Source organism: Dermatophagoides farinae, chromosome 3 (assembly GCF_024713945.1).
Source record: "Dermatophagoides farinae isolate YC_2012a chromosome 3, ASM2471394v1, whole genome shotgun sequence".
In the NCBI taxonomy this organism is placed as follows: domain Eukaryota; kingdom Metazoa; phylum Arthropoda; class Arachnida; order Sarcoptiformes; family Pyroglyphidae; genus Dermatophagoides; species Dermatophagoides farinae.
The window spans coordinates 6,982,935-7,010,098 of NC_134679.1; the positions used below are offsets into that span (position 1 = coordinate 6,982,935).

General features: G+C 28.9%; 2 protein-coding genes across 5 annotated transcripts; both read left to right on the plus strand.

Annotated features, from left to right (window-relative positions):
* Window positions 1-3,546: 3,546 nt before the first annotated feature.
* Ac78C (adenylyl cyclase 78C) lies at window positions 3,547-24,665 on the plus strand. Of its 4 annotated transcripts, XM_075729548.1 has the most exons (20): window positions 3,547-4,218; window positions 9,900-10,044; window positions 10,254-10,900; window positions 11,163-11,483; window positions 11,574-11,986; window positions 12,068-12,213; window positions 13,683-13,794; window positions 14,856-14,983; window positions 16,228-16,266; window positions 16,362-16,481; window positions 19,307-19,463; window positions 19,588-21,030; window positions 21,236-21,333; window positions 21,558-21,759; window positions 22,041-22,337; window positions 22,546-22,727; window positions 22,810-22,891; window positions 22,958-23,119; window positions 23,202-23,342; window positions 23,406-24,665. In XM_075729548.1, exons 5-20 carry the CDS (start codon window positions 11,579-11,581, stop codon window positions 24,366-24,368), a joined length of 4,680 nt encoding a protein of 1,559 aa, XP_075585663.1. In that variant the 5' UTR covers window positions 3,547-4,218; window positions 9,900-10,044; window positions 10,254-10,900; window positions 11,163-11,483; window positions 11,574-11,578; the 3' UTR covers window positions 24,369-24,665. The 4 variants fall into 4 exon arrangements, with proteins under 4 accessions (XP_075585663.1, XP_075585664.1, XP_075585665.1 ...); XM_075729549.1 differs by lacking the exons at window positions 13,683-13,794; window positions 14,856-14,983 and having other exon boundaries at window positions 3,984-4,218; XM_075729550.1 differs by lacking the exons at window positions 3,547-4,218; window positions 9,900-10,044; window positions 10,254-10,900; window positions 11,163-11,483; window positions 14,856-14,983 and having other exon boundaries at window positions 11,582-11,986.
* On the plus strand, window positions 24,581-26,942 carry LOC124494621 (chitin deacetylase 7). Its single transcript, XM_047057834.2, has 6 exons — window positions 24,581-24,726; window positions 24,907-25,079; window positions 25,148-25,580; window positions 25,646-25,817; window positions 25,904-26,111; window positions 26,191-26,942. The coding sequence occupies exons 2-6, from the start codon at window positions 25,028-25,030 to the stop codon at window positions 26,694-26,696; spliced, it is 1,371 nt and encodes a 456-aa protein (XP_046913790.2). The 5' UTR covers window positions 24,581-24,726; window positions 24,907-25,027; the 3' UTR covers window positions 26,697-26,942.
* Window positions 26,943-27,164: the final 222 nt, after the last annotated feature.

A 27,164-nucleotide genomic window follows, 5' to 3' on the forward strand; every position in this document is an offset into this window, starting at 1 on the left:
AAAACAAAACAAACGAAAAAATAGACAAATAAAAGTTTTTTATAATTTCTATATGTTTCTCTGCCCATTTCGTCAATGAGTGAGAGAGACGAAACATAAATAAATAAATAAATTAGCTTGATAATAAGCCATTCATATATTGTTTTCGAGTTGATTTTGTTGATGAATTGTTTGTCCCATAAAGAAAATATTCGTGTATCAGAATAAAAAAAATGCCAATAGAATTTGACATTTGAAAACATTAATTCTGTTTCCGAGCTTTAAGAATTTCTTTATCAACAATGTTATTGATGATGATGATGATGATATTGACAGCACAATCATTGTTGTTGCTGTTATTGTTTTTTATTCGGGTCAACACCCAAAAAAAAATATTGAGTACCGTACAATTCTTGTTTGTTTGTTTTTGAATGATAATTTTTATCGATTGAATTGAAAGTCATTATATTTTTTTTCTGCTTTTATTGATCTCTAATGAACTATTAAATGTGAATGATGAATTCTCTGTGTGTGTGTGTGTGTGTGTGTGTGTATGTTTCAGTAGTGCAGTGCTGTAGTATTTGAGGAGTTATTTTTATTATAATTGTAATTGCAGCCATTTGAAATGTGTTTTTCCTTATTTGGTCGTTTTCCCAGTTATACAGGATTATAGGGTTTGTTCTTCACAAGGAAAACGAAAAAAAGGATCAAGATCGAAATTCCTTTTTTTTGGATCAAGTGAAACATGGTTACAATTTTTTCCCTTTTTATTTCTTTCTTCTATTTTGATCCTTCAAATTCATTTCATTTCATTTATTTACCCATTGCCAATTTGATTGAATTTGAATTGTCTATTGTCTATGGATGCTTCTAGTGCTGCAATTTTTTTCTCTAATTCCACAATATGTGATGTTGTTAGATATTGGAAATTGGAAATTCACAACAACAGAAAAAAAAGATTTGTCAAGAAAATTCTTCAGGCAATTTTTTTCGTTTGTTTGTTTGGCTAGAATTTCATTTCAATGCTTACGACAAAAGAGCTTTAGCGGGTTAATTATGAATGAATGATTTAAATTACAAACACAGAGAGAGTGACGTGGAAAATGAAAACAACAAAAAAATGTAGCAAAATATTTCCAAATAAGAGATGCAACAACAACAATAATAAATAGTCAAAAATCAAAATCAAAATTATCCAAATACTAAATAAACACACACACACAATCGATTGATTGAATCGATATGATTTTATTAGCTGTAGTTGTTGCTTGATGAATGTTTGAGGCAATCATATGGTCGGTTATTTTCTGTGGAAATATTTCAAACGTTGGACGAAACAAAAACAATATTTTGCTCACTTTTTTTCATCATTCAGTTCTTTTTTTATAACCATGGATTGATGGAACAAATAAAGATTTTTGTTTGTTTTGTTCATTTTTTTCTTGTTTTGACTGGTTCGATTATCAAGCACGCAATGTTTGTCACGTCGTTTTTGTTATGTTATTCTGTTGGATCACTATAACTTTATATGAAAAGAATTTTTTCTCTTCTCTTCTTTCTCTTACTCGTTATTGTTCTGAAAGAATTTTCTCGATTTTTCACGAATATAATGAGTAATGACTCTCTCTCTCTCTCTTTGGTTGTAATGATGACCTAAATATCAATGATGACGATCATTTTTCCCTATTATTTAATTGTTATGATGAATGATTAGATTCGGTAACAATAATATCGAATATGAATTGGCGAATTTTTCTTTCTCATTTGGTCCACATAGAATCCATAATTCTAAATGATCAATTCTTGATTCTCTCTCTCTATTGTAATTGTCATTGTCATTCATATATTTTAGTACCGGAAAAGACTGGTTATTTCTTTTCTTTTCTTTCTTCATTTTGTTCATTATAATCATAATCATCATCATTACTATTATCCATATTCAAAACCATGCGATGGTTGATATACAACATTTACTATTCATCAAAATTCATTCCCGAGAAGAAGAAGAATAATTTCCGAAATTCTGATTCTAATCCATAATCATCATCATTTTTATCAGCCAGCTATGTTTCATTTAGAAAAAAAAGTTTACTTTTTTTTCTTATCTTTCTTACTCGTATGCAATTCAATTGTCTCTCGTTTGTTGTTTGTGTCGTCAATTGTGCACATTTTTATCAATCGAATGTAGTTTAGTTACATGGTAACACACACATACATATCAATATATTGTTGTTGTTGTTGTTGTTATTTATTGATTGTCCGATCGAATAAATCGAAACTTGAATGAAAAAAAAACAAATTGATCATATCACAACCATGTTTATTCACGAAAAAATAAAACCAAAATCTGTCCATGAAAAAAAAAATTTTCCATAGAAAAATTCTTTTTTTCAAACAAGATTCGAGAAAAAAGTTTGAATAATGAAATGAAATGGAATGAAGAAAAAATAAAAAATGAATGAATGAATGCAGCAATTTTATTTATTTTGATCATCATGTTCTTTATTTTTCTAAACTCTTTTGTATTTTTTTTTCAATTCATCTATTTTTTTGACCATCAGATCATCCAGATAGTTTGAAAAGTTATTCTTGAGCAGAAAAGCAAAAGAATCAAGAATTTTTAACAATTTTAATTTTTCTCTTCATCTTGACTGTTTAAACGTTTTTTGTTTCTATTTGTAAAACTAGAGAATGGATGACAATATTTTTTATTCCACTGAAATTTCATTTTTCACGATTAGGCAGGTTCATTGATGAATATGATACTTTCACATTTTTTTCTGGTTTTTATTTTTAGATTCTTGCCACCACCACCTTGCTGTCTATATATCACTAGAAGTTCAGGAGCTCGATTTCGAAATTTTTCCAAGTTATGAAAAAATAGAAATGATATAGAAATCACACAGAAGCACTTGATCATCACTTTTTTTCCTGGTGCAAATTTCAGATTCTCGATAATAATGACTGAATTCCAGATGTTCAAGATCAATCAATTGATAATAGGTGATCAATTTGGTTTTTGTTTTTTTGGTTGTTCTGAATTGTTATACACCATTCATAACTTACAATGAGAACAGAAATGATACATTTAGGGCGTTCCTAATATATTTATATTGATGGTCATAAGTGAAAATCGAAATAACAAACCAAGAGGGATAAAAAATGATGATGATGATGATTGTGGACAAAACAAACAAATAAAATTCTATCGATCATGCATTATTGTGATCGTCGTTTATCGATAGGTAATGATGATAATAATGAAATGAGCAGCAGAAAATTCATTTATTTGGCTATTGAATGGAATTCAAAAAAAAAATCCAAAAGAATTTTGGCCACATGAAAAACATTTGGTTAAAACAGACGGTTCATATTTTTTTCAAGAAAGCTGCTCAATTCATTCATTGTGGAATGAAAAAGAGAATTCAAACAGAGAAGAGGTTGAATGCGCGCACTCAACAATCAACGACGATTTGGTTTGGCCATACAGATATAAAATAGAATCGGTTTGCATTTGCAAAAGAATCATTCTTCAACATGATGGTGTATTGTGTAGTGAATGTTTTCCTGTAATTTTTTTTGGCCTATGCATTCACATTTCGTTTCGATTCGTTTCTTCATCATCAAGTGTTTATACGTTTGTTGTTGTTATGTGTGTGCATAGTTCAAAAATTCATCTTTTTTTTTTTGGCTTTCGCTTATAAATCATATCATATTTATTGGATGAAAATAGAAAAAAAATAAAGTGATTTATTTTATATTGGGCTTGTAGTGTCTTCTACATTTTATTTTTAAACACACACGCACGTATGCACGCTTTTATTGTTTTATTATTGTTGTTTATAAAAATGGATAAACAACACAACCAGTCATCAATTTATTATTAACGATTTTTAATTGAAAAATTCGTCTGTTTTATGATACATTAATACATCTTGTCATTATCGATTTGTGCGTGCGTTTATTTCATTTTTATTGTTTTGTAATGAAAACATGAAATGAAAAATGTTTATTTTTCTTTCCTGCTGGTTTACAATATTGAAATCAATCAATCATTTTATTCAAATGTTCATTATTGAATGAAAGAAAACAACAACATAAAATTGGAATGTGATTTTATTTTGTCAATTATCGTGAATACATCAGCAATCGATTTTTCCGGTTTTGGCATCATTATCCAATTTGTTTTTCTGTGTTTCATATGCACAATTTCTATGAAAACTAACACACAGACGAAAAGTAAGTTGCTAACTGTATAGTTTACACCAATGTAATGACGAAAAAAATCCAATTCCTGTTAATGATCTATTTATTTGTATACACAAAAAAAATAATCTCATTAATGATCAGAAAAAAAACAAATAATTGTTGTCGACCTTTTGACATGAAGAGAATTTTTTTTCACAAAACTCAAATCTATAAACTTGGCAAATTGAAATCAAATTTTTTTTAACTGAACCAAATTCTATATTTAGTAATTGGACAAATGAAATGAAATTTAAATATGAAAGACATTTGTTCACCAAAGTGATGGATCAGTTCAATTTACAAAAAAAAATCTATCGTCCATTGCTAGAATGTAAAAAAAACACACACATAAACAGGATGATGATGATTGCCAACTGTCAAAATCTAGGAAATAATAGCTCCAGTTTCACTTTTTTAAAATGCAGAAATAGCTTTTTTTTCGTGTAACCACAAATTCATACCAATTATTGTTGTCGTTTGTTGCGGTAATTCTGGCATAAACTTTCTGTCATTTCATTACATGTGATTCGATTTTTTTGTGATTTTCTTTTTTTAAAATTGAAAGATAAATTTTACCACCGGAAAGCTAGAAAAAAAAGAGATTGAAAAATTTTCCATTTTCTTCTTTCTCTGCTCTCCGTGAAACTCATCAGAGAATCAAATTTAATTTTTTTCATTTTCTTCTTCATTCAAGTTTGGCTTTTATATTTTTTCTATTTCCTTTAAATTTTTTCTCTGACAATTATTCTGAAATTCGTGTATCGAAATTTTAATGTCATTTTTCTCCTTCTTCTTCTCCGCCATCATCATCCAACAACAACAACAACAACTGCAACGGCAATAGGCAATTTACTAATGTATGTTTCCTGTACCAATTTATTAATTGGTACCAAGAAAAAAGAATAATTTTCTTTTTCTCTCTTGCTACAAAACACGATTCCCAAAATGTCAGGATTTTTTTCGTTTTGTTTTGTTTTTTTTTTTGAAACGGAAATTAGTTGAGATTATGATGGGGAATGATTTTCGATCCTTTCGTCGCTTTGTCTTTCAGTTTTAACTTTTTTTTTGAATCAGAATTCTCATTAGAGAATAGAAAAAAGAATTAGTTTGTTTCAATTTTTATTGTGAAAAAAAAACAAAAGTAAATTCTTAGAATGAATGAACATCAATAGGAAAATTTTCTGATTTGGGATTTTTTTCGCAAAAAACGGTTCATTTTTGTATGCGAGAATCGAGGCTAGAACAGAAATTAAAAAAAGATGTCATTATTCACTGATATGTTGTTGTTGTTTTTTGTCCAATTGGATTTGCCTTCTGGAAATCCGAAATGTCATAATGTGAATGAATCAAATACACACACACACACACACACACGCATAGATAAACAAACCTTTCATTTTTTCATCTATTTTAGCAGCTTTTTTTTCCTCTGTTACACTAACATTACGTTACGGAATTGTAATGGTAATGAAAAACAATTACCCAATGGAATAAATGAATGAGTAAACATTTGAGTCAAATGAAATAAAATTTTCATGAATTTTGATATTTTTTTTTGATGAGAAGAAAAAAGTTTAAAAAAATATCATTATCTTCCGCCGATACATATGTTTTGAGTCCATGTTTTTGACAAAAAAAACTTCTCTAGAGACAAATTTTTTCGAAATGGGATTCATTTTTGTTTGTTGTGGACCGAAACGGTTTTTTAAATGATGAAGAAAACGAAAAAAATACATAGAATTTATTTGTCATCATCAGTATTAATTCATTTGACCGAAAATGAAAAATTCTTTTAATTTTTTTCCGTTCAATTTTGACAATCGATTTTCAGCAACAGCAGCCGCAATTGTGAAACTAGTGACCATTTTTTTCGAGAAATTATTAATAAATAAATTGTCAGAGAAAACGATTGACACCAAGTCATAGTTTGAACGATGTCAATAACTTTTTTTTCTAAATGAAATTGTTCCAATAATAATAAAAATTTATTATGGATTATTATGGATATATGGATGTACCACACCATCTTGCTTCAGGATCACACAAATAAAGGTTTTCATACATCGCAAATCGGTGATATTATGATCAAGAGCCAACTCATTGATTGTCAACTCGAATGTTCGAATTGATTCGATGCACCCCGGTTGAGGTCGCTCTGCTCAATGATCATTACGAAATTCATTATTCTCTATCTGAAATTGGCGATACTTGAGAAGTTGTAATGCCTGTATTATTCTTGGCATTTTGTACTTGAAATTATATCAATATCATGATCATCGTTAAATGTAAAAGAATCATGTTGTAATAAAAAAATGAAAAATTCTACTTGTTTTTATCATCATGATCATTAGTTTTCTTTTTTTAATAATAATTCCAGACTAAATGAATGTCCTTCAACATGATTTTGAAAACACTTGGATATATTATTTATCCATATAGATAAATTCCAAACATAATAATGAATAATGATCATTGATCCGATATTTTTTGGCGCCCATTCATGTTCATTGTACATACATGGATGTATATGGAACAACATTTTTCTTCTTCGCGACGACAGCAACAACAACAACAATCATCATAATCATTGATCAATCGATCTGATATAATATTTTTAGGTTAATTTTATTAGCGAAAAAATGAGGAAACACTACCAGTGTGTATGTGTGTGTGTGTCTGGTATCAATAAAAAAAATTTCTTCATTATTGATTCCTTATTGATGTTGAACAACAGAAAATTTGAAATTCTTGATGACAAAACAAATTCTTTCTATATTTGATTTCGAAAATTTTTTTCCACGTTCAATTCAATTACCTACAATTTCATATTGATTGAATCAACACAAAACGAAAAAAAATTCTTTCTGCACAAAAGAGGGAGGAAAAATCAAATTCCAGTGATGATGAAAAAAATTGAGCCATTATTAAGTTTCATTTAAAAAATACAAAAATTTTTCAGTGCAAATAAAATTAATTTCATCATCATATAATGTTATTTGATTCCATTTTTTTCGGACTTTCATTATTATTTTTCAAATTTTAATTTATTTACATTGTAATTTTTATGTTCACTGTTTCAAGAATTTCATCATAGAATTTCGTGAATGGCAGAAATTTTTTTTTAAATTCTTTCTCTCTCTCGTTCTCTATTTGTCTTTTTTGAGAATCAATTAAATCAATAAAATATGTCATCATCATGATAGATGAATATGTGAAAATGACAAATTGTCTCTTTTTTTGAACATTTGTTTCCATCATCATCATCATCCATTTTATTTCGTTTAATTGATTTGAAAATATTTCATATTTCGCACTTGAATATGCGTGTGAGATAAGCTCCATTTCATTTAATTTGTTTCTCTCCCTCTCTCTCTCTCTCACACACACACACACACGTCATATCTCAAATTAACATATAATTTTTTTTCTTAAATTAAGCTAATTTTCACATTTCACATCATTTTTAACCATCAATTTTGTAGATAATGATTGGGAAAAAAAGAATTTCTTTTCTATTTTGGCCACCATCAAAGATGGATTCTTAATTCATTACATTCAAAGAAGAATGAGAAGAAGATATCGAATTAACATATTTGAAACGTACACATTTGACAGGCAAAAATAGAAAAAGAAAAAAAACCATTAACAAACTTGGTGGGCGGTAGGAAGTTACTAAATAAGTTAGTAAGTAGTAGTAGTAGTAGATTACATCATTACCAAAAAGATCATCATGCATTGAAGTTTTGTCCATATATTGTATTTTGCATTTCGATTCTCGGTGTGTATTCTTCTTGTTCTTATCTTTCACAAGAATCTCATTATTCTGAAGTGATTTTTTATTATTTTTTTCTATCGACATTTTTTTTACACGAAAAGAATGGCACCATACGGTGAATTGGAATGAAAATAAGGATTTTTCTCAATGGTTGCTTTTTCGATTTTTTTCAACTTTTTTATACGCATACAGATATATTAATTGATTAGTAGTCAATTTATTTATATATGTGAATCGATAATACGTGTTTAATATATTATATCCATAAAGGAGAAAAATCAATCAATTCATATTTTTCTCTCATTGTTTCCAATGAATAGTGAGTGAGTGATTGTATGTGTTCCAGGAAGCAATCGATTCTATATACTTAAGCTTTCTTGGATAGAGAATGGATTTTTTGGTGAAAATGACGAAATCAAAACCGATATTCATGTTATTCATAAACAACAACAACAAAAACTACTTGATAATGAAATTTTCTCATTTTTTATCTTCATTCCCAAGAGAAAGTGAGAGAGAGGGAGAGAAGCAAAGAATGAATGGCGAATTTTAGTCTAAAAATATAAAATGTGAATCCTATGCTAAGTATCATAATACGAAAAATGACAAAGCAAAACTGTGTGACAGTTATTATACAACCTGGAGCATTATTGAAACATTTTTTTGTCGACTTATTTTATCTAATAATGAATGAACAGAATTGAAATCTTATCGCCCAAACAAGAATCATCATAATGATGCAGTGTAATTGCCGATTCATTACATTATTATTACGACAAATTTGTTATTTGTTGTTGCCTCATTATCACTTTTCAAATGAGGATGCTCACATTATTAATTATGACCAAAAAAAAAAATCAGAAAGATGGTCGTTTTTTCTTGTTCAAAAATAAACTGTTGTTGTTGAATTTTCTGGAAGAAAATGATTTTCTTTTCGTTGATTGTGAAAAGTTGACAATTATTCAGTCCATTATATCGAATTGTTGTTGTCAAGTGAATAATAGAAGCGTATAATAATCATGTTATTTTCATTATAATTCTACTGCCTTTTTTACTCACGAATCCCTTGATTTTTTTTTCATTTTTTCCCCAAAAATAAATCTCATCAATCCATTCGTGTGAATACACACATAGAATGATATTTCGTTGAGAATTTATTCTTACGTTTGAATGAATTTTTTTCTTCTTGCTGTCCAGTCTAGTATCTATTCCAATGATGATGGTGATTTCCATTTCTCTATCATTATCATTTTTGGTCCAAAATAATCTCAATATTCTCTTGAATTTTGTCAACATTCTAACACACACACACACAATTTTGCTCGTTGTGGTAGTTGTCAAGATAATTTCCACTCAGTAATTTCCGTTTATAAATTATTTCTTTGAATTTCAAAAATAATTCAAATTTTTCAATTTTAAATTTTTGCGAAATTTCGATCATCATGATAATGATGATGATGATGATGATGATGATGATGGATGACGGATAATGTCAAAATGAGAGTGTTTTTAACTAGATTTTTTTGAAAACTTTTCATGTCTGTAATTTTAAACTGTTATGACATAACCGGATGACGAGCAGACCTGAATGCATGCCTGTGTCCGATGAAATGATTATTAGGTTCTATTTTCCGGCTGTTTATGAGCTGTAAAAAATTGTTTGAATTGATAAAAATAAATCTTTTGAACATGAATTGAATGTGTGGCCAAACATTTAAACATTGAGTGACAAGAAATTTCATTTTTTGTCATTCAATGTTTTGCCAATAAAAAAAATTCCATAATTTACCTATTTTTGGTCTGATTCGACTAAAAAATGAACTTTCTCTTCTTATATTTCAATTTCAATTGTGCAGTTATTTTATTTTATTTTTGATTTTCAACCATTTTTTCCTAGAAACGAAAGAGAAAAAATCTCTGATCGAAACTCTATAATTTAAAACAAAAAAAAAAATCTTTTCTTCGGGAAGAACGAAAGTAACGACAAAAAAAAACGATGTCTACATCATTTGCCTTGGAAAATTGGAGCTCAAGCTATAAAGGTATGTGCGTTTCGTGAATTTTATTTTCTATAGAAAATTATTTTTGTCTGTTTTTCAAATTTGATTCATCATCATCATTTCATTTCATTTTTTGTTTTGTTTCAAAATTAAATTATTTTTTCCAAAGAAAATAGTTCTGTAGCATGAAAAATTTTTGAATTTTGTTTTGTTTGTTTCGAATTGAATTTTTTTCTCCATTTTCTCTTTAGGAATACTTTTGCTCAATCTAACAAATCAATTTAAAGATAAACATTTAGAATCGGCTTATCAACGGTATTCACAGCGACAACGACAAAAATCATTAGTTATTGTCAATGTTGTTGATATAATGGTGAAGATTATATTTTTATTAGCCTACTTTCTAGCAAATTATAACCATAATCATAATGATGACAATAAAAATGATGCTAACAACAACAATAATGACAATTATGATGATGGATTAATAATGACTAGAAATTTCATTAATAATTATTATCACAATTCTCATCCAGAATTGATGAATTTATCAAGAAATTCTACATTAAATAATAATCATAATGACGACGATGATGATAAATCTTTAATTAAAATTCTTCAACAAAATAATCATCGAAATCAGTTTCGTCGGAATATATTATTACAATCGTCGAAGAATAAGAATATTCTAGGTATCGATAGTATCGATGTTTCACACAACAACAACAACAACATCTATCAGATGCCACAATTTCCTCAAATAATTTTAATCAAAATCATCATATTCATTCTCATTCGAATCATTATCATCATCACAACAATCATAATCATCCACAGTATAATCAGCAGAATCGCCATGGCCAAATTAATGAGATTGATAAAAAAGTTCATGTTGATGGTAATTTATTCCATTTTTTTTACTCATTATTATTATTGAATGCATTTTCTTTTTGAATAAATTTTAATCATTTTTTGTTGTTTTGTTTGTTTTTTTTTGCATTATCATCATCTAATGTTGTCCATTTCTTTTGTTACATTTATAAATATTATGGCATGGCAAAATCATCATCATCATGATTCCATTATATGATAATAACCGAAATCATAATTTCTACATTAATTTATCCATATACGAACCCTTTGAATATATCAAATTCCAGAGATCATTCCCGAATCTGTTTATCATAGTAATAATATTAATGATCATAATTCCAATTCAGCCTTTATTCCTATATCTGATGTTTTTGATGATGATAATAATAATGATGATGATCTACAGCAACGACGGCTACATCAAAGGCACCGAAGACATCATTATCAACTATCGGAAAAAATTCCATCAATTTTACTTGCCTTTTTTACATTAATATGGATTATTCTAAATTGTTTGGTAATCAGTTTGATTACATGTTGGAAACGTTTTGCAAATAATCATCTTTATATTGGCGCATTGATTAGTTGGACAATATTTACGATTGAAGGTTTTAATTTTCTTTTATTTATTATTATACTCCAGCTGACGAATGATCATGTTTTTTGTTTTTTTTTTGTTTTTGTTTGTAAAATTCTAGGTCAAATGGGTTTTGATCCTGAATTAAGTCATCGAACTGTTTCAATGAATGTGGCTCAAGTAACATCCACTTCATCATCGGTGACAATGATTAGCTATAATGGTGCTATTTGGCATACATTTCTGACAATTTTAATAATTTATGCAATGTTACCATTACCATTATTATGGTGTGCATTCTGTGCTATTATCACATCAGCAATTGATCTGACATTTCGTATATCATTTCTTTCGCAACAAAATCAAAAAAATTATCTGCAATTAATATTTGCGAATCTTTGTCTTTATTCATGTATTAATCTAATATCATTATATACTAAATATCTGACCGATTGTGCTCAACGTAATGCTTTCCTAGAGACACGTCGTTCAATTGAAACACGTTATAAAATTGAACGTGAAAATTCTAAACAGGTAAAATATTGATAATTTGATCATTTCAAACTGATTATTTTTTGTATTTTTTTTTTTTTTTTTTTTTTTGTATCTCAAAAGGAAAAATTGTTACTTTCTGTATTGCCAAGATTTGTAGCAATGGAAATAATAACCGATATAGCTACACAAGAAGACTGTCAAACACGTGGTAGTCTATTGCCGACACAATTTCATAAAATTTATATTCATTGTTACAAAGATGTTAGGTAAGTTTTTTTTTTGAATTTCTTTTTTCCGTTTATGCAAATCGTAATTATCATCATTGTTAACTGAAATATACTGCACACACACACACCATTTTCCTGTATGATAATAATGATGAATGAATTTTTATCCAAATTCCAACATCATTTCTTTCATTCTGTCTATGACTATGGCCTTAAGGCGCAGACCCTTTATATATTTGTCCCCCAACGTTCAATCTTAAATTGAATTTTTTCCATTTCCCATTTGCATCATCTAACCTTTATAAATTATTTATTTATTTATTTATATTTATTTATTACAAGGCTAATAGAATGATAAAGAAAAAAGGGTTTATTCTTGCGTGAACCTAACCTACGGAAGAGAGAAAAGTGTCTTGAAAAAACTGAATTTCGATACAAACACATATTTATTTAATATCCTTTTTTTTCTCGAAGTTCATTTTTTTCCAGTTTGTTTGTTTACATTACGATTGGATTTTTTTTCTCTTTTCATCCGATTTTCTCTTTTCTTCTCTTCATATGATGATAAAATAAAATTATCATGTGAAAAGGAAAAACTTTGACATAAAATATTCAAAAATATTATTGAGAATTAATCTTTCCATTTCATCAGAATTCTAGAGGAATTTCGAAAAATTCAATTCGAATAATTCATATTTATCTCGTTAAATCTGAATTTAATTGAATCAGATGTAGAATTTCTTTACCAGGTTTTCCTGGTAAAAAAAGGATACACACCGATAGATGGTTAGTAAACAAAAGATTGCATTTTTTTTTTTTTGTTTTTTTCTCGCTTAAGGCGAATCAGAACAGAGAAAAAATGGGGAAAAATATTTTTGAAATGAAAAGAGAAAAAAAGATTCCTCATTCTGTGTTTGTGTGTATGATATGATCCAGAACCAATTTTTTTTTACTTTTGCTTATTCTTAAGAATTTTTTTTTGTTCCATTCTTCTGGATCAAATCATGGTGATCACTTTGTCATCGTCATTGTCGATGTACCACCACCAATGTTTCAAAGTCCTGATTCGGTCATCTATCAGATTTGATAACATTTATTTGTATAGGAATAATGGACAAGGAAAGAACGGGACCAAATGATGTCCATTCATCTTATTCGTATTGATAAATTGTCAAGTTTTCATCTCGGAACATCAATAGAATTAATGTATAGAGTGAACAAAAGAAAAAAAATGAACAAAAATCATTCATCGAAATGTTACAATGTTTATTTCCTATTGCATCGAATGGCAATGATGATGATGATTCATTTTTTCCACATCATTTATTATTATCATCATTGCCATTTTTTCCAGAATTTCATCTCAAATTTCCATCCATGAAAAATAACAAGTTGATGATGATGATGATGATGATGAACAAAACAATAATTTCGAAAACATTTTTTCCATTTATTTCATTACTATATTATATTATTTTTACGTGTTTGATTCAATTGGAAAACATCAGTATATTGTTTGCCGATATTCAAGGATTCACAGCATTGGCATCAAAATGTTCAGCACAAGAATTGGTTGGTGTTCTAAATGATCTTTATGCTCGTTTTGATCGTAAAGCTGAGGTAAGTACGCGCGTACACGTTTTTTTGTTGATATTTTTACATTGAATAGACACACTAATATAACACAAACTGAGCATGCTTTAATGTTTTGTACCGATAAAAATGTTTGCCTTTTCTCTCCACAGTTTATCGTATGGAAATTGAACATTGAACAATTCATTTATGACGACAACAGGACAGGACATGACATAATAATGAATTCTTCATTATGAGCGAATTTTTAAATAAGCAAGAAAGAGAGAAAAGAAAAAACAACAATTTTCCATTGAAAATCTCAGATTTTTTTTTCTCAAATTCATACCTTGATTGTTGTTTTTTTTTTGTTTTATCAACCAAACAAACCGCCTCCACATGCATGGAAATAAATTTCATATGTTAATATCTCTTGTTTATCATTTTGTCATAAACATCTTTTGGCATTTATATTATAGAGTTTTCTAATAGGCAAAACAAATATTTTTCTTGACACACACACGCGAACTTTAGCCATTAATTTCGAGCAAAAAACGAAAAAATGTTTTTTCGCTGTTTTCATATAGGCAAAATAAATTCCTAACCCAAACGAATGAAGGAATGAAAAAAAAACAGTATGCAATATCTGGAAAAACTGAAAAAAAAATGAAAATTCTTCCAGTTTTTCCTAGTTTGTTTGTTTGAAATTTAGTGAAATTTAACTTTGAACTGGAACGAACAAACAAAAATTTATCCGTCTATGTGTATGTTTGTGATTGATGTATACATGTGTTTTCAATATGGTTATCGTTCCATTTATTATTAAATTTTATGCTACGATAATGGCAAAAAAATGTTTTGTCCAGTTTCCAGAGTAGAATAGAATATTAGAATATTCCAATGTCCAGTTTGTGTTTGTAGGCGAGTGAATCAATAATCAATCATTATGGAAATGTAATAGCTGTTGATTGAGGCCATCATGATGATGATGATCGATATGGTTTATCGTTCATTATTATTATGATCACGATTTTAATATTTTTCCGTTCATTCTATGTATAATTTCCATATTTAATTGGGTCATTATTATTTTCATTAAACAACAACAGGAAAATCATTGTCATCGAATAAAACTATTGGGTGATTGTTATTATTGTGTTTGTGGATTACCGACAGCTCGGCCAGATCATGCACATTGTTGTGTAGAAATGGGTCTCCATATGATTGAAGATATTAAGTAAGTTTCCAGAATGTTTTCAATTTCTCGATTATTATTATTTTTTCTATTTATCCATATATAACTTGATTTTCTCCACACATTGTTCTCGTTGTTTTATCTTTCTCCATTTTTTTTTACAACGGAAAATTAAAATACCAGCAGAATGTTATGAAAACAATATCCATAAACAAACAATGATTGAGTCAGAAAGAAGAAAACAAAACAACGATTTTTGTAATAGAGAATCCATTGAATCTATTGTTTTTTCTTTAAAGAATTTTCTTCTGTATTTCATTGATGATAACAATAGAATACTAATGATGGAATTGTATGGAATTCTAAGGGTTATTATTAAGCAACAACAACAACATAAACAAGAGAATCCAGAAACTAATCAGCCATTTTTTTTAATGAAATTTAGTTTTTTTTCTCACTCATTCTTGATAGTTGATCCATGTTTTTTCTGTCTCTGAAACTTGTTATATGCATAATATGTAAATATTGAAAAGCAAATTTTTTTTCGTCGTCATTGTTGTTGTTCGATGGGAATACGTTTTTTTTTCGTTTTCCTTCTATCTACCTTTATATATCGATCTAATTAGTATTATCGTCATCATCATCAGTGTAGTGAGTGTTGAGCAAAAACAATAGGGTAATTATATTATTATTATATTATATTCGTTTCAAATGAATAGTTTGTCGTAATGAGAGATTAAGTTGATGATGATGATGATATTCACCATAAAGATCGTGAAGATTTTTTCATTTTCAGCTACTTTAATAATTTTTTCTGTTGTTTTTTGTCTGTAATTTAATTCATTGTGAATATTATTACATACTCAGTAGATGAATATCTGCATTGAAACAGAAATGGATAATAATCGTTTTTTTTTGTGATGAAAGCAGTAGCAGATTAAGCCCGGGTTGGGAAAATGTACAATTTCAAATGAATTTCCCTTGTTCGCTCACTCTCTTGATACTACTGTTTTATTTCATTTGTGTAATGTAAAGTACAAAAAAGTTCATTTCCTTTTAAATTCACTTTAAAATGCAATAATTTTTATCATTTTTTTGGTTATGTGAGAAAAAGTTTGAATGGTAAAAATGATTCTGAAAATTACCTTCATCATTGCTATTATTTTCTGATTAACGGCGTGGGGTGTGGTGGTAGTTGTAGTTATTATTTTGATTAAAAATACTTTAATTTCCCTTTATTCTTTCTTTTCATCTTGCTTTTATTTTCATGGTTGGGGTACGTGAAGACGAGTACGTAAAAAAACTGGTGTCGATTTAAATATGAGGTTCGTATTGTATGGTTGACGATTTCCTTTTTATTTTCCATCTCATATTTTTGCTTTATTGTTTGCTCTTTCGGTTTAATGATTTCATGGAATAGAATTGGTATACATTCTGGCTCAGTACTCTGTGGTGTAATTGGACTACAAAAATGGCAATTTGATGTATGGTCAAATGACGTTACATTAGCTAATCATATGGAATCGGGTGGTTTACCGGGGTAAGTAAAATTTGATTCAATGATGACACCCACACACATATTAAATTTAGAAACTTTGTATTCTATTATTCAACGATAAGATAGAAGAAGAGAGCAAATCGACCCAGTTTAATATTGGATTGTCAATTGATGATTTTTTCAAATGTTTGCCTAGTCCGTTAAAAACAAAATAACAGAATTTCCTACAATAATTAAGCATACATTTCGCGTATGTTTGTGTTCTAAAATCATTTATATCATTAGCTTGATTGAAGAACTAAATTCCGTTCATTTCATATAACCTTTTCTGCCATGTTGAGCGAATATAAATTTGTGTGCCCACAACGACAAGACAAGACAAAAGACCTTTTTCCACCATAATAATACAATAATGATAATTTACGTTGATAACACCAAAAACAGACACACAGGCAGACACCTGAGAAAAACCAGATGAACGAAAAAAATGAAATGAGAAAATATCATGGAATCAAAGTTTAAATGACTGACTGACTGACTGACTTATATATACAAGAATATCGAAAGAAAAGTTGTTAATGGAAACTTTTTTCTATTACACACAATGATCTCTTTCTGACGATAATACTCATGATGATGATGATAATTCCCAAAAGAAAAGCATTTCTTTTCCTTTTTCTTGATTATTTTTGGACAATGTCCAGAAATGTTTTAGATGTAAAAAAATATGCTAGTGTTTTTTTGACTGTTTGTGTGCTTCTTGTGTGAGATAAAAAAAAGTTTTTTCAATCATTTTTTTCCAACATCCATGACACATGTGTATTTGATGTATAGCCTTATATATTCAATTAATTTCATTGAAAATTTTTGTATCGCCATAATTTTCTTTGGAAAACACACACAGTCACAGAATTGTATTCTTGTGAATTTGGCATGAAAAACGAAAAGAAAAGAAAAAATTCTGTAAATGAATGGTTATTAAAAATTTTTCAAACAAATAAAACAGAATTTTCTTTTCCATGCTCCCTCTTTATTCCTTGGAAAAAAATGAAAATTTTTCTCTTGCAACATCAACTTTCACATGAATGAATCATCATCATCATCATGATTATTTAAGTGTAACAAGTTTTTGCATTTCCTTATTCACTATTGTTTTATTCCCATTGAAAAGAATTCACACACACACGTATATGAATGAATGAATATATGATTCTCATCGATTTGCCTATGAGGGCGTTTCGATTTTTCAACTTGTCACTTACACACACACACACTGGTTTTACTTTTTTTTCAAAAAAATAAGATGTTCATTTTTTCAAAAAACAAAACAAAAAAATTATATTTTCAACTTGAAAAAAGTTTACATTTCATTTAGTTTTTTTTCAATTGCGTTCTAGTTATCCATACTTGGGTAGCATATAATTATCCGCCCAGAAAAAACGTATTTTATTTATGTGAAACTGATAAACCGGAGAAAGTATTTTGAAAGTAAAGCTCATTTCACTTTGAAATTGACAGTCATCATCATCATTATCATCCAAAGTCAAGAAACAAAAAACAGAAATTTCTTGATAAGCGTTGTAAAATTCCAAGTTTTCAAACGAAAAACAAACACAAAAACGCTTAAGACGTGAAATGAATTTTTTTCCTTCGTCTTACGTATCATGTTTTGAGTAGTGAAAAAATAAAAACAACAATAAACTTTTTAGAAAAACAAAAAAAAACACTGCTATATATTTAGCTTTTAGAGAGAACTTAAGTGATATGTCTTTTTTCTTTGCTGCTCCTGAAACCCTGGACGAAAGTCAAATTAAAATGAATGAAACAAACGAACGACAAAAACATTATTTGAATTAATGAGAATGAATTTTATCCGCAAAAAACCGACGACGACAATTCTTGAAATAGAAAAATGTATTCTTTTCTCTCGATATCCTTTTTTTTCGTTTTTAATTTGAAAAAAAACAAATTCATTACAGACACATACATTCAATTATTTGATTGGATAAAGTGAACAAAAAAAGTCAAAATGAAGATGAAATATAATAATATTTTGGTGAAATGAAAAAAAAAACATTCACGGTCATTCATTGAATTGTTCTGTTGTTGTTTTTATTTTATTCGACAACCACCACCGTCATCATAATCATCAATGAGCAATAAAAACCGATCAGTGCAAAAATAAAAAAAAAAAACAAAACAAAAAACAAGTATCTTATTCTGGAGATGTTTTTTTCCTTTTCTATTCTGCATTCAACTTAATAATCGAAAATCGACAACAACATCGACAAGATAAACATTTGCCCATATACTTGTGTCACACTTTCAGTTTAACAAGAAAAAAAACAAGAACTACATTACATTATATGTGACAAACAAAATGTCCAAAACAAGAAAATAATCTAAATTTATTACCTTCACCATCATCATCATTTTTTCTGGGACTAATTTTTTTTTTATGATCATCTCTCTCTCCCTCTCTCTCTCTCTCTCTCTCTCTCTCTGTGTGTGTGTGTGTCAGTCTGTGTTTAGCGTGTAAAATGATGTTTATTTTTTTCTATTGTTGTTTTCTAGTATACTATTCATTCTTGTTCGTTTGTTTTTTGTTTTGTGGTTCAAATTCCTTTAGAATTAAGATGGAAAGTTTACTGTTATACTTTCAGTCATTTCGTTTGGTTTTCCAACATGAAAAAAGCTTAATTGTTTTTTTTTGTTTTACTTATTTGATGAAATGAAGAAAATCCATGATGTATTGGTCATTGATTTTTTGGTTGTTCATTTGATTGTCGCGTGATTTGATATTTTTTTTTTAAAATTTCAAATTGATTTTGGTTTCTTTTTTCTTTCTTGTTTTTGTTGCTACTTAGACGAGTTCATATATCTGCTCGTACAAAAGATTATCTACAAGGTGAATATGAATTAGAACCTGGATATGGTGAACAACGTGATTCATATCTACGAGATCATAATATTGAAACATTTATCATTTTACAAGATAAACCAACCAAATGGAATCCGCTCAAGGTAAATACAATGATGATGATGATTCATACAGTTTTTTCCCAAAATATTCTGCTGAATATTCTGTTGTCTTAGTTGTGTGTGAAAAAATTTTTATTTTATTTAACAATTTTTTTTCTCAATACAGGCTGAAGATTCTTATAAAATTTGTAATTCAACGGCAACAAACACAACAGTAGCAGCAGCAAATGTAATTCCTGAATCAAATGTTGAAACAACAATATTGACTGAAATCATTGTTAATAACAATGGTGATGATGATGAAGACAATAATAAAATCAACGATGAAAATTGCAAACAAGAAGAAAACAAGAAGCAAGAAAAACAACAAGAAAATGAAAATCCTGCTGATTCGGTGAAAACGGCAACAACGGCAATAACCAATAACAATTTAGAGGTTGGAAAAATTCCAACGACGACGACGTCAATAAATTCACCACCGAAGGCTACAGAATCGGATAATAATAACAATAACAATAATAATGGTGTAAAAAGTGTTGTAAGCATTGAAAATCCATTTGAATCAATTTTTGACAATTCACAACAACAACAACATCATCAACAATCAAATCAGGCTAAATCATTTAAAAAGAAACATAAATCATTTCGAAATCTATTGAAACGTGTGGACCTTATATCATCATCAGCATCATCAATTGTATCGAATGATTTATTATTGTCATCATCGAATGTTGTAATCACGATTGATGATGCTATAAATAGTGAACAACCACATCAACAGCATTTGAATCAAAAGAATGTTGATAATGATTCATCGATGAAAAATCAATTGATGTCATCATTGAATAATAATAATGATGAATCCAATGATTGGTTACCGGAGATTCCATTTCAAAATATAGTCGATTTACGTTATGAAGATGATCCATTTGAACAATTACCTTTAGTGGCTACTACTGTTGGTGATAAATCCGAATCTGAATCATTGGAATGTAAACATCAATCATTAAATATTGGTGCTAATTGTTTTGGACAACAACAACAGCAGCAGCAACAGACAGGAAATTCAATAAATCCAACAACGACAACAACATCGACAACTACAACATTTACAACTAGTTCCAGAAGAAAAAGTTCAACATCCACTGTAACAGTTTCGGTTCCTTCGTTTCCGACAAAAATTGAATCACAGCAATCGGAAATTAATAATTCTCACAACAACAGCAGTAATTATAAAACTAATTTATCCATAAACAATGCTGATGAAAGCATTACAATTGATGATATACATACAAGCGATGTAATTGTTGATGAAAATGATTCAAAAACTAGAAATAATAATTCCATAAAAACCACGAAACCAATATCAACCACAACCATAGCAACAGCAACAGCAGCATCCTCCGCCTCAAATCTTCAACAACAACATCAATATTACTCGAAATCAATGAACCAAAAATTAATAAAACGACGAAGAGCACTTTCATGGAATGAACAGATTGATAAATATATTGATCAATGTATTGAAATTGAATCGAATAAGAAATTATTTCAGGAGAATGTCAATTGGTTTCTACTTAATTTTCGTTCAAACGAATATGAAAATATGGTATGTGTGCGTGTGTGTCTGTGTGTGTTTGCGTGTGTGCTCAAATGAAATTGATGAACTTATCATTGATTTGATGTATGCGGATAAAGTTCGAAAGAAAGAATGTGTCTGGATCGATTTCGATCGATTCATTTGTTTTGATATGGAATCTAATTCTTTTTGTTTTCACCATCACCATTTTCGATTTACATACACATATTTGTAGTTTGGTAAAATTCCCTATCTAGTATTTCGTTCGAATCTATTTTGTTTTTCTGTGATTTGGCTTTTTATGGTCATCATTTCATTGATCATACTACCGCTGTAAGTATTTACATTTTTGATTTTATTATTCTTTCATTCCTTTATCTATGTATTATTTATCTCATGGGTATTATATATCTGATTCTGATTCTTATTTTTTTCGAAATAAGAAACAAAAAGAAAATACTCATTTTCAATTCACAATGGTCCCAGATCTAAAGTCGTTTTTTTCATCTTTTCTCTTTTGTTTTGATTATTATCATTTTTTCGTTAAATGAAAATAGATCCTGGTTCAATTTCATTGTATATTTAGTTATAAGCCTATTATTTATTGGAATTTTCATACTAATATTATTGGCATATGAAGATTTTGTACCAAATATTTTCAGACGTTTTGCTGAACGTCTAGAAAATGATCCATCTATAAGGAATCTTTTCTGTACAACGCTGATTATTCTATTATTTACAATGTCCATCATTTTCATGGTAAGTTTTATGGCAGAATTGATTGAATAAAATTCATAAACGAATGAACGATTGAATGATGAAAACTATTTAGATTATTAGGAATTTATAATCAAATTTTGTTGCATTCATTCATTCGCCCACACACATGTAGTTATTCAAATTTTGTATCTTTTTATGTTGTCATCATCATGTTGTTATTGTGTAAAAAAGTTATGAATTATTTATATAAATTGTGTCTGTCGTGTACTATTTATTTTATAATGATTCTTTTTTTGATGCTTACATAATAATAATAATAGATTATTTGTGTTCATAAAAATCAAATTATTATACATCATGGATATCATCATGGACAAATGTCAAATAATGAAACATTGATGAATCATCATCATCATCATCATCATAATCATCATCATCCTCATCAACAACAACACCAACAATTTGATTCAAAATCAACGATTCGATCATCATCATCATTGAATGAAATATTGATTCCCGAATTGGACTTTAATAAAATGTTTTTATCAATTCAAAGTGATAAAAATAATCAATCGATAATCAAACAACAACATTATGACATGTTTGATAATTCGCAGGTTGGTTTCATATTCGTAAATATTGACATATCATAAACACTTATAGAACTTGAAAATTAGAAAATTTCCCATTATTATTAATTGATTGGTTTTGGTCAATATTACAACATCTGATGTACTTGACCTATTACGATAATGATCATTGTACCAATGATGTACTAAAATTGACTATTAATAATTATGTTTGATTTATTTATTTTCTTTCCAGTATTTTGTATTTTTATGGATGTTAACAATGGTATCGACGACAACATTTCTAAAATTACCTTATATCATTAAATTCACGACCTTATCATCGATGACATTGATTTATATAATAATTGTCAAATTTGTATTTATCGTCGTATTTTCTCGTCAACAAAGCTGTTCAATCAGTCTGTTCACCCATGGGTAAGTAATCCATGATGGTATGAAATTCAGGAAATGAAAAACCAATCTTTTTCTGTTTTTTTTTTCAAATTTTCAACAACAGTGAAATGTGTATGAAATTGGAAACAAAAGTTTTCATCGTTTTAACTCTTTGTTTCTTTTTGGTCATTCATCATTGCCGTTTGGTAAGTGTTGTCGACAATAATGAAAAAAATTATAAAGTTTGATTTTAATAAAATTCATTCACTTAGATTGAACGAACTTCTAGATTGGATTTCCTTTGGAAAAAACAGGCAAAACGTCAATTACAGGATATGCGAGAGATACGTCATTATAATGCACAATTATTGAAAAATATATTACCCGATCATGTTGCCAATTATTTTCTTTCTGCACAAGATCGTCCACAAGAGGTATATATAGAATAGCAACATTCTCTGGTTTCATAATTCTGATTTTTTTCTCGTTGAAAACTTTTCTGCTTTGTGATGTTAGCAACTTTATGCACAATCATATGCTTGCTGTGGTGTGCTGTTTGCATCCATACCAAATTTTGATAATTTTTATTCCGAAGATATTAACAATGGTGTTGAATGTATACGTTTATTGAATGAAATTATCTTTGATTTTGATCAGGTTTGTTGCCGTTTCCATGTCATTCATTTGTTTTATTTATTTATTTTTTTTTTGTCATTTCAGTTACTCGAAGATGAACGATTTCGTTGTATTGAAAAAATTAAAACAATTAGTAGCACTTATATGGCAGCATCGGGATTAAATCCACGTGATCAAGGCAAAACTGTTGGTTATCTATTGGATTCATTAGTCGATTTTGCCCTATCAATGATGGATGCCTTACAAGATGTGAATAAACATTCATTTAATAATTTTAAAATGAGAATCGGTATTAGTAGTGGACCATTAGTCGGTGGTGTTATTGGTGCTAAAAAACCTGTCTATGATATCTGGGGTAACACGGTGAATGAAGCAAGTCGTATGGATTCAACTGGATCATTGGATAAAATACAGGTGCCAAAATATACTGCAGATATCCTGAAAGGTGAAGGCTATCACTTGGATTATCGTGGCTTGATCCAGGTGAAAGGAAAAGGACAAATGGAAACATTTTGGGTTATGGGAAAAATGACACGTGAATCATCATTGAATAAATCTCAATATGGTGCTAAAAAATCAATGGCTGAAGTAATTGGCGGTATGGTTGAAGTTCGTCGTAAACAAGCACTTGGATCAAGTCTTAGTGTACCATCATCATCATCATCATCGGGTCGTAGTCCACGACGTGGTGGTGGAAAACCATTACCGGCAACAACAACAACAATCTCACCATTCGATATCACTGATATTGAACAGAATGACGTTGCGGGAAAAGAAACGATAAAATCCGATCAATCATCACCTGTGGCTTCTGAAAGTTCTTCTCGATTGAAAAAACAAGGAAAAATGTCTGCTAGTTTTCGTTTTCGTAAATCACCAACACCTAGCACACATCAACCATTACATCGTATGATGTCTGAAATATCACGTGTTGGCCGTAGCCGTTCATTTTATCAACGTAATAATAATTCTAATGATAATTCTAATAAAAATTCCAATCCAACAAGTCCAAAATCAAAAGAATCGAATGATGAGTTCAGAAATTAGTTAGAAATTTTATTTTTTTTTTTCGAAAATTTCCATCATCTGTGATATATTACACATGAAGCGCATGTATTTGATAAACAAAATCAGATTGCAATCATCATCGGTCATATATTTGATTATCAATCAATCAATTAATCGATTTCAATTTTTGCAATTGTGTCAAAATTTTAATTTTGTTTTTCTCTATCTCTCTGTTTGTTACTGTGATCATGTCCTCAAAATCCATCTATCCAACACATCCATCTAGAATTTTAATTTGTTGATTAAATAAATCTGTAACCATGTTTTTTCTTCAATCCCTTTTCTCTTCTCTGTGTTATTGTTTTTTGTTTTTGATGCTGATAAGTTTGACAATTTTGTAATGATGATAATTATGATAAGAAGTACTTGTTGTTCATTGTCATTGTGTGCATTTGTTGGATGCAATGCAATCACGGATCTATCTGATACAATGATATGATAATCAATCAATCAAATTGAAAGATCTAAATATTAATAATTTTTTTTATTTCTTATTTAATCTAATTACGATTTATAGTTATTTTTTTCACTATATATAAATAAATTGACCCGATAATAAATTGATCGGTATTTTCATTTTTGGATCATATTGTTTGCTTTGTAAGTTGATTTAATCGAATTTTGAAAAAAAAAGAAAAATGAAATTGTTTGCCATTTTCGTGGTCAACCTAATTCTCATCAGTTCGTCAGGTTTGTATGATGATTGTTGATTTAATTTATGTTTAATGATTATGAATGGATATTTGTATGTTATCTAGTTCTGGCCGGACCTATCGATGTCACGGAAACAGAAGAAACATATCCAACAACCGTAACTGAAGAACCTTCAACTATGACAACAATCGTAGAAACAACAACCGAAGAAATGAAAACAACACGAACACCATATCATTCTTCATTCAAAAATACGGATTGTAATTTTACAGCATGCGTTGCACCAGATTGTCAATGTTTACAGGATCTGCCACCGAATGGAATGAATATCGATGATATACCACAATTTGTAATTGTCACATTTGATGGTGCTGTTACTGTAACAAATTTCCCTTATTATCAAACATTGTTTGATTTCAAAAATCCCAACAATTGTCCAATAGAAGCTACATATTTTGTATCACATGTAGATAGTAATTATAAATTGGTACATGAACTTTATCGTCGTGGCAATGAAATTGGTGTACATTCAATCAGGTTTGAAACAAACGAACTTGTGATGTGTGATTCTAATATATAATTTTTCTATTTTCTTTTTATAGTAAAGCCAAAAATAATAATCAAGAATTTTGGAAATATCTAGATTATGAAGGATGGCGACAAGAAATGGGTGGACAACGACAAATTCTTTCGAAATATTCAGAAATTCCTATCGGAAAAATTCGTGGTGTACGAGCTCCGAATCTTCAGACAGCCGGAAATGTTACATTCACTGTAAGTAAATGATAATTGATTGATTGTTGAAATATTGAAGAAACGACTACGACAATTAAATTATTCAAATTTTTTCCTTTCAAAAGGCTTTTGTCGATGAAAACTTTGAATATGATTGTTCGAATCCATCACGTCGTGGTATTAATTCGCCGTTTTTCCCATATACATTTGATTATGGCTTTCAACGTGAAAATGATTGTCAAGTACAACCATGTTTGAAAAAAGGAGAAAATTACCCGGGATTCTGGGATGTACCAATGAATGATTGGGATGTCGAATATGAAGTACAAGGAGGTAGGTATTTCGTCTCGTATATATATAACGTATTCTTATTCACTTTTTCCCTTTTTTTCCTTTCTTCCCTCCATCATAGTAAAAGTTCATCGTGAATGTGCTATGGCTTCTGCATGTATTATGTTCAATAAAGATGGTAGTGTTATCTATCACCCAACTGCTGATGAAATATATGATTTGTTTGAATATAATTTCAATCACTATTATAATGGTAATCGTGCACCATTTCCATTATTTCTAAGCGAAGAATGGATGCATGATGAAGCCAAACGTAATGCATTACAACGTTTTATCCAGGATAAATTAGAAAAACATGATGTATTTTTCGTATCGATTGATGAAGTATTACAATGGATGCAATCACCAACCAATGTGCATGAATATATTGAAAAAACTAAACAATGTAAACCAATTGTCAAAACAAAATGTGGCCTGAAAGATGGTGAAATTATCAATGATATTTCGCAATTTAAACGAAAATGTGATTATGAAAAAATCGATGAATTGAATGGACAAAGCAAACGTATGGTTATCTGTGACGATTTACATTGCCCCGAACATTATCCATGGCTAAATCGTTTGTAATAACAATCGTTATTTTTTGAAATGTCAATGTCACATGGAATATTCCGAAGAAATTGGTTCATTAATCATCATAAAACTTAGTTATTGCAAAAAAACAGATTTGCACAAAAAAGTTTGAAATTTTTGTACTTTTTCCCCTCTTGTTTTGTTTTCGTTCAATAAAGCACAGAATCAAACCGACCCCTCCACCACCAGCACCACCGCACAGAATAAAATTAAAATTAAAATATGAATTATTACACTGCATTACTTGATTCATTGATTCATTTATATTATTTTTAGATGATGATATTTGGTTATATTTGTTTTTTTGAATCATTGTGTCATCACATGATCAATATTAATGATTATTCATGATATTGTGTAGTCAATATCGCGAATCTATCTATATCGGTTTGAAAATAAAACTCAACAAATGAAAAAGATGAAATTATCGATATATAAATCCACAATGAAATTAAGAATAAT